The 8,206-nt window shown below is 55.4% G+C and overlaps 5 protein-coding genes across 5 annotated transcripts; 1 reads left to right on the top strand and 4 right to left on the bottom strand.

The window, feature by feature from the left end:
* Positions 1-692: 692 nt before the first annotated feature.
* Positions 693-2,008, bottom strand: GGTG_14023 (hypothetical protein; the record flags this gene model as incomplete). The annotated part of the gene is made up of 5 exons (XM_009231949.1): positions 693-1,045; positions 1,138-1,287; positions 1,345-1,365; positions 1,438-1,720; positions 1,841-2,008. The coding sequence occupies 5 exons, from the start codon at positions 2,006-2,008 to the stop codon at positions 693-695; spliced, it is 975 nt and encodes a 324-aa protein (XP_009230213.1).
* A 403-nt stretch (positions 2,009-2,411) lies between these two features.
* On the bottom strand, positions 2,412-3,058 carry GGTG_14022 (hypothetical protein; the record flags this gene model as incomplete). The annotated part of the gene is made up of 3 exons (XM_009231948.1): positions 2,412-2,853; positions 2,931-2,972; positions 3,033-3,058. The coding sequence occupies 3 exons, from the start codon at positions 3,056-3,058 to the stop codon at positions 2,412-2,414; spliced, it is 510 nt and encodes a 169-aa protein (XP_009230212.1).
* Positions 3,059-4,075: 1,017 nt separating this feature from the next.
* On the bottom strand, positions 4,076-5,159 carry GGTG_14021 (hypothetical protein). The gene has a single exon (XM_009231947.1). It carries the CDS (start codon positions 5,023-5,025, stop codon positions 4,540-4,542), a length of 486 nt encoding a protein of 161 aa, XP_009230211.1. The 5' UTR covers positions 5,026-5,159; the 3' UTR covers positions 4,076-4,539.
* A 441-nt stretch (positions 5,160-5,600) lies between these two features.
* GGTG_14020 (hypothetical protein) lies at positions 5,601-6,280 on the bottom strand (the record flags this gene model as incomplete). The annotated part of the gene is made up of 3 exons (XM_009231946.1): positions 5,601-5,973; positions 6,071-6,113; positions 6,229-6,280. 3 exons carry the CDS (start codon positions 6,278-6,280, stop codon positions 5,601-5,603), a joined length of 468 nt encoding a protein of 155 aa, XP_009230210.1.
* Positions 6,281-6,628: 348 nt separating this feature from the next.
* Positions 6,629-7,733, top strand: GGTG_14019 (hypothetical protein). The gene has a single exon (XM_009231945.1). The coding sequence runs from the start codon at positions 6,678-6,680 to the stop codon at positions 7,404-7,406; it is 729 nt and encodes a 242-aa protein (XP_009230209.1). The 5' UTR covers positions 6,629-6,677; the 3' UTR covers positions 7,407-7,733.
* Positions 7,734-8,206: the final 473 nt, after the last annotated feature.

Raw genomic sequence — 8,206 nt, 5'->3', positions numbered from 1 at the left:
AAAGCGGGATTAGACGAGCAGATCGTTAACAGCGCCCTCGTCATGTTCCTCATCGCCATTACCATCCACCACAAGGGGGTTAAAGGCGCGTGGTCGCCCCACCGCCATCCTTTTACCATTTACACTGGCCAACCCTCGCGCGAAAACAAGATTTTCACAGCCGTCGTCGATGGTTACTTCGCAACCTTTCCCGGCCCTGGGCGAATGCCTGAAATAACGGCTATTGCTGAAGTTAAACCTCACCACAGGGAGGCTGAGATAAACGGCATCCGCATGCAAGAGGCCTGTCAACTGGCTGCGTGGATTAGGGGAAAGCGGACGGGATCCCGTATATTCCAGTGGGTATGGTCGTATGTGCCAGTCCTAACGTGTGCTGGGAGTTATTAGGACCAATAGCCTTATGGATTAATATTATGCCTTCTCGTTGGTTAAAGTGGGAAGAAAAATGCACCCCTGCCACTACGACGTCCTCGAAACGTTTGGTGGTCAATTATAAGGGATCGTAGCTAGATATACATCATTTTGGGAAGCCTTCCTTCCTATGAAGAATCTTTGTCTTCCTTCGCGATTGTTTCCCCACTTTGTTTGTTCCCTTTCGCTATCATTTTATGTTGTACCACGCCGTTCGCCGCTCGCTCATCAGACATCCGGCAATCCCCTCCCATTCCCTTTCCACATCAAAAGCCTTGCCATCATAGGATTTGAACCTCGCCTCCCTTGATCAATGCAGCCCACTCGAGCCAAATCACACAGCTGCTAATTAAATCCACATTCGCACCTTGGAGAGGTGACTCCAGCATGAGCCTAGAAGATCTGAGCTGGTCATGCTGCGGACTTCCATCAGGCTCGTCATCTCTCGCATTGCCCACTTGCCGATGAGGCTCGGGGTCTGGTTCGACTCTACCAGGCCCTCTGCCACCAGCCTGCAACCCCGTCCCTGATAAGCCGGTGAAGCTCGACCAGTCCGGAATCCTCGTCGTCGCTGCCCCAGCATTCTCCAATGCCGCGGATGACGACAGGATGGTAATAATCTGCACTCCGGGTTCTCTGAAGAATAAAGCGAGCAGCGTCATTGTACTCTGTGCCCGGGTCAGCATCCCTGGGCCACTCCACGCCGGGGGGGAAGGCTGGCCTCACCCTGGGCTTTGATGTTGCGGAGGGTCCGCGCCCTCACGATGGCGCGATTGGGTATGCAGCCCAAGACGAGATATTCGTCGGGCGCAGCCTCGGCGGTGATTCCCAAAGCGCTAGTCAGTAGTCGTGCCTTGAACACGTAGCTGGTTTGTTCTTTTGTACCACTTCAGGCCCTGTACTTCTCCGCATCACTGGCGCCTGTCTACCTACGGTACGTGATCTTCAATAAATCTGATGACATCATCCGTAGCGTTCTGCTCCTCGCTTTCGGAATCCCAAAGCCATGCCTTCTCTTCGACGTACAGTTATCATCACTTCCGCCGTCCTCTTCCTCTCCCGATTCTTCCTCCTCAGAGACTTCTGTGTTGGAAGCCGGAGGCGAGAGGAGCGGTATTGGGTACCCAGCGCGGGTAGTGCCTGACTCTGTCGGGACATCCAAAGCAGGTTCGTAGTGTATTGCGTCTCCGGGAATGCCGTGGAGGATGATCAGCCCGTCCTCCGCATATCTGTGGCTGATGCCCAGTTTGGCGACCAAAAATCCAGCGTCGAAGACGTAGACAGTGGCGTCCAGCTTCTTGGGGTCGATCTCGTAAATCTCGTAGGGGCCCAATCTTTTTCTCGCTCAGTTGATCGCGTGGGAGTGGCTGGTGAAAACGGACAAAAAGCGACTCGCCCGTCGACACCACCAGTCGAAGTGATCGCTAACCGCCCTCCTCATGCTCGATTCGCTGCGGATTTGGCAGGTCTTGTCCGCTGCCATAAAGGCACGGGAATCTGGGTCCCAGGCGAACTGTGAGTTCAGATGCCATACCTTCCAGACCTTGGGCGGTAGCGAGGTGCATCGGTAGGAGTCCAGATCAAAAGCCTCTGCCATTTTGTTCTCGTAGAGATCACGGGTGGCTTGTTGACAAGGCTACGGAGCCCGGCACTGGCAACACATCGCGCTCTCTTGCCGACATCGAGGGAGGGATGGGTACAAGTACCCTGGCGTCACCCGCAAGGGAGAAGGATTGCGAGGCCTTTCTGGGCATCCCATCCACGGGCGCTGGCAGTCTCATCTCATCCATAACCTCTGAGGTTAACCTTGATGACCGTGACGCCGCGCTTTGCCGTCAAGGGTGACCCTTGGCTTTTTCAATCACCATCTGCGAAAATTTGGTTATAGGTATTTTAGTCGTTGTATCGCTTTGTATCTCTTTTCTATCACCTATGTAATGATCGCACCGCAGTTCTCAAGCCACGCCTTTGTGGTGGCGCCCCCGCCCCCGGACAGCAGCCTACCACCCGACCAGCTCCCTGTCCGTTATCAAGCAGTACGTCGGCTTGGGAAATAGCTGGTTTTTCACGTCCGCGTACTTTCTCGCGCTTTCGTCCACCCGGGCCCAGTCGAGCACCGAGGTGCCTACACATCTCCCGTCATGTTTGATGGCGTTGAGCGCCTGTCTCGCCCAGATCATCGACATCGTCGCGGGGCTGCCGCCCTGGACCAGCTGGACGGTCCTCAGGAGTGTGGTCAGACGCGAAAAGTCCGTAATTTTGGCGATCAGGATGCGGGCGAGGAGGTAGGGACGCGCAGAAACATCTTGCGTTTCCACGGTCCCATATCTCCAAATGGGGATCACAGTGTTTCCGATCTTAGTTTGTCCGGGTTCCACCACATATCCAGGTACCGGGGAGCCGTACTCCTTCTTGGGGCCTATGAGGAACCCATAGGCAAACCTTTTATCGAGTATGTTTTAGCTCGTCCTCCTTTCCGGGGGGTGCGCATCCCCTTTGCGTCACGGAGTGCTACGCACCACAACTCGGGATCATCCTGGATGCCACTGGGGTAGACGGCCCTTATTTTTGGCCTGTCAGCGAGATATAGCGGGTTCCTCAAGTCAGTCAAAGGCTATTACAGGTAAAGTCTTTGCTTGTCGCCCATGATGCGGGTTCGCCGTGGTGGGCTGGAATGCTGGTAGACGAAGTGGCCGGAGGATGGTGGGCAGACGACGGTGATGGCGCATGACAAGAAGAAGGGGGAGAAAAGAAGCCGAGAGGGTATTTATATCGTCATGTACGCCCCAGGCCCAAATCACTCGCTCAGAGCGACGACGGTCGCCTCTCCCGAGAAGCACACATGCGTGTGTGAGAGCCATCTGTTGAAGGAGTGACCGTGTTTGCAGAAGGGTGATTTCGACGCGGTTACCACTGCGGAAACACGATCACCCTAGGCCCAGAAGACCATCGTCCTGCCCTGCCTGTCCTGCCCTGCCCGCCCTGTGCCATCGTTCAAACTTTCATGCTTGTACATCTCAGACCGACCTGCGCAACCGTCGCAACCGCATCACAGCCCATCCCCCATCCCGCATCAACAACACACGTGTTACCAAGTCATCCACCTGCATCGCCGTTTCCCGAAACCCCTCCTCTGGGGAACCCAGCGTGTCGCGCCGCAAGGGCTAGACTGGTCATCCACGGGTGAGATGGGGGAGGCCAGGTAGGACGATTGGATGCCGAACAGTGCAAGGTGATGGTGGGTTCCGATAGGACTGGGCATTCAATCACATACCTCTGCTCTCGGCAGGTCATTTTGCAAGAGTGATTCCGGCACTCCCTTCCTCCGCTGCATAGCATGGGATCAACGGTGTTCGTGGCACTCCGACTTCAACCATCGCCCATCAAGGTGCTGTCCTCCAGCTGGTGACCATGATGTGCCTGAAGAGGGAAGCCTCTATAAGTTGCTTATCTACCTATTTGCTCCATACTGCCCTCCCATGGGTCCGCGCCTGATCCAAGATTGGAATTTAGTGGATCATCTACTGATAAATGCATTTGTTTCTCTACCCTCATTGATCTATATTGGTTAGGACACTGATCTGGTCCAGGGGAGGCGGCGGTGACGGTGCTGGACGCCTAGTTCTGCCGTAGCTTTTATACAACCGCGACTGGCTGGACCTTGCGGTGCTGAAACACCACCGGGCAAAGCGGGCCCTGTCGGATATTGGGCAGAATGCATGATCTTCGGCGGGGTCATGGTTTTTGATCGGGGCAAGTCCGACAGTGAAGTAAGACACTCACATACATTTGCTCATGCTTGTGTATCATGCCACCCTCGGCTACTAATTTACACTATATCCACCGACCAACTACCAACTCCGCGCTCTGTTAACCCTGCATCTTGGATTCCGTCGCCGGCCTTAAACCCAGTCGTGGTGCAAGTGGTTCAGTGTTGGGAGGCCTTGGAGGGCAAGACGTTGCATTATGTTTAAGCTGTTAAAAGTACCAAGTGTAGGCCAGCCGTCCCCTTTTATCTGGCATCTCTCATAGAACATCGTTAAGGAGCGTGTGAACACAAATACCAAACACCAACTCCAACCTCACTCACACACACACACACATATATATATCTCCCACCCGTCCCCCTTACGCGCACAGCGTCAGAGTCACGCTCCGCGACGCCGTGCACACCTTGACCTGGCTGCCGGCGGGCGGGCTGCCCTGCGGCCACTGGATCTTGGGGCAGGACGCCTCGTCGCTCGCGACGACGAGGTTGCTGCCCTGGAGCGCGTTGCCGAAGACGCTGCTGAGGTCATACCACACGTTTGGCGCGTCCAGGTTGTAGGCGAAGATGAGCTGCGGGCTGCCGTTGAAGAGCCCGTCGGGCGCGCGCGTCACCTTGAGCGCCCGCCCGCCCGTCTGGGGGTCGCGCGCGAACCCCTCGGCGAAGGTGCCGCCGCCCGCGCCGAGCGTGTAGCCGGGCGACACCGAGGACCCGACGGCCCAGACGGTCACGGGGAACGAGCACTTGTTTAGCACGCGCGCGACCGGGGTCGAGCCCGTGCCCGTGGCGGCGGCGAGGGGCGCGGCGAGGGCGGCGACGAGGGCGGCGGCGGCGGTGGGGGCGTGCATTGTGGCGGGTGTGTTTTGGTTTGGGGAGAAAGATGTGTAGAAGTTGGTTTGCTGTGTTGAAATATCTTGTTGGTTATGAGCGAGTGAGGAGATCAGGTAGTGATATTGCCTTGAGTCTGTCCAGGAGGGCAACATCACCACTGATCAGCAGCGGAACCATGCGCCTTTTATGCCCGGCCACCTCGCAGGTTCGTGTCCTTTCCAAATGCGGCCCATCGGGGGGACCTTCCTACGCTCAGCTCTCCCCACAGATCACCGTTGTCAGGGCGGCGGCTGAAAGCGAGAACACACGAGGTCATCGGCTGGGCGTCGGACAGGCTCGTGGTGTAGCACCCAGGCCGACGCGACCCTGTTCTCCACGCCGCCTTCTTCCATTCCAGCACGCGCGTAGGATCGACCCACGATGACACCCGATATAGTAGAGCAACAGCCAAGCCCGGTCGGTTCGTGACGTATCACAGACCCCCCCGGCTTCGTTCCTGTGTGCTCCCACTTTGCCCCAGTTTTCCCCGCCCTTGTCGTCGTGATCTGTAATACGAAGCACCGCTGCTCCATGCGTGTTCTCTTTTTTTTCCCTACTGCATGCTGCAATGCAGTGCACCCCCAGCAGGCCGCAGCATCACAGCTCCTTCACGTGGCCAAAACCCGTGCCTGTAGCTGCGGAAGGAATCGAGAAACCGCACATTATGTCCCGAAGCTGAGAGTGTTCTGTCACCGATATTGGCATTCCCAAGCTTTCTCGCGTCAGCATGCGCTGGGGGAGCCTTGGATGCTACTATGCCGTAGACGCAGTGCTGCCCCAGGCAGGGGGGTGCCGCGACTGTCTTGGCCGCGGAATGGGCGGATGGCTGATGGGCAGAGGAGGCATGGCGCCTCTGCGGCTGACGCTCCGGATACGAGAAGGCTGCGGTTCCCCAAATGGCCGAAGGCGCTCCGATCTTCCTGGTGCTATATTGCCCGCGTCATCTGATGGATGACGGTGGCCGTGTGGGTTTGTTGCTGCAGCTCAGCCCATTCCTTTATTGGAGGGAGCGAGAGCACCCACGCCCGCGACAAAAGAAATGGCGGTTCCGCCAAGGAATAGTAACCTGGAATAGAAAAAGATATGGAAACAGAAATAAAAATAAGAACGGAATTACGAAAAAAAGGGGGATAAACAATAGGAATAACAACAGGGAAAAAAAATCAAATTGGAAAGCTTACAGCACCAACGATCCCACTTAATTTTCAGGGCCTGGTCGCCCGCGCATGCCATTTAAAGTATATTTTTACCTCGAATCCTACTTATTTCCGTAACTACGGGAAATTTTTTTATAGTACAGTGTTTTTTTTTTCGACCATTCCCGCTTAAAAGTATGTTCTTTAATTCGCATTTTACGTATCCCGCTAACACGGGGCATCTTTTACGGCGCAGTTTAGGTTTTTTAGGTTGTGACACAACGTATTTTCTCGGGCTCAGTCCTACCTTTCTCCGGAAGAATGGGGGCGAGGCCCAAAAATACGCGCGAGCTTCCCCCCACACAATGGCATGTTTTGTAGGCATACCAGATCACATGTCAAATAACCACCTACTTACCTACCTACTCCACTTTGACAAAAATCACGTCTTTCAACAACCATTGCATATCTCTAGCACTCCCTTATTCGACGAAATGGAGTTAACACGCAAGGCAAACGAGAAGGCCAGCATGAAGGGGAAGGCAAAAGCCAACAAAAGCAACAGCAGCAGCAAAAACAACAGCAACAACAACAACAACAACAACAACAACAACAACAACCACAACTCGGCAGGGTGCCGTGGTGCCGCCGCCACCTCATCCACAGCACCAAGCGGAGACGAGCCGCTCTTCTTCTTCAAGCCCGATGAGGCGTACGGCGAGTTCTGCCAGTGGTACCCGTCCAACTTTTCCGTCGCCAAGGCGGAGATGTCCCGGCTCGTCGGGCACCTCGTCGACGACGACGACCCGGAGGGCTGGGGCGTCGTCTACTTTTCGTGCGCCGAGCAGTTCATGATGTACTGCAAGGCGGGGCGGTTCCGGGACCGGGAAACGCAGGCGCGCGTCCTCGCAACGCGCGACCCGAAAGAACAGAAGCGGCTGGGCCAGGCCACGGCCGGGTTCCGGGCCGAGGAGTGGGACCCGGTCAAGAGCGCCGTCGTGATCGCGGGCAACATGGCCAAGTTTGGACAGAACCGGCACCTGAGGGACGTGCTTATGGGCACGGGAGACCGCCTGCTGGCCGAGGCCGCCTCGCACGACCGCGTCTGGGGCATCGGCTACACGGCAAAAGTGGCCGCGCAGCGGCCGCGGGAAAGCTGGGGGGAAAACAGGCTGGGGCTGGCCCTTATGGAAGTCAGGGAGCGGCTGCGGGAGGAGGGCTGACACGGGCGCGCTACTCGGTGGTATTGTTTGTGTTTGTAGTCCGGCAAACTTTGACGTCACAAAGGCCTCGCCCGAGTTCGAACCATACTTTGGACTCGGCCACCGCCACAGCGTCACCTTAAATCCTTTGCCATAAGTTACTAGCAGCCACCCGGAATTTTAAATCACGATAATCACCCGGTAACTGGGCACGTACGGCACGCTAGCCAAAAAATAACTAGGACAGTTAAAATTTGGCCTACCATACGTTTCGCCAGGGGGACCTCAATTAGTAAGACACCGGGTTTACAACAGTGTTAATTTTAATGTAGTTTAACGAATTCGGCTATCCTACTTAATTTACTTGTAAATCGTAAAAAATTTCAATTGCAAGTTAATCCAGGTTTGGCTTTAATTTAATGCACGGGCGGCTAATTAAATCTTTTCGCTGTGCACTACCTACGATACTAAAAATTAGCATCGCGATTGCAATTATAAACCTGTTAAGGGTTAATCGGTGCAGAGGCGGGTGGTTACCGGGTCACGGGCCGGATGCGGTATCTCCTTTGTCAGGCCTCCGTAAATCTCTTACCAAAGGTGCTATCGCCAACAAAGATTGTTCCTTTTCTAACCTTTTCCTCTTTCGTGCCCTTTTGGGCACCCGGGGTCGGTTTTTTAAATTTTCCGCGCTCCAAGCGTTTTCGTGCAATTTAAGCTTTACCTTATTTTTTAGCTTCGCCATTATGCTTTGGCCGCGATACCGGTAGCTTGCCGGCATGTCCCTAAGGGGTTCGTGCCCGGTTGGCTGCCAGCGCCCCTTC

Source organism: Gaeumannomyces tritici (assembly GCF_000145635.1).
Source record: "Gaeumannomyces tritici R3-111a-1 unplaced genomic scaffold supercont2.105, whole genome shotgun sequence".
NCBI lineage: Eukaryota > Fungi > Ascomycota > Sordariomycetes > Magnaporthales > Magnaporthaceae > Gaeumannomyces > Gaeumannomyces tritici.
This window is presented reverse-complemented; position numbering and strand designations above follow the sequence as displayed.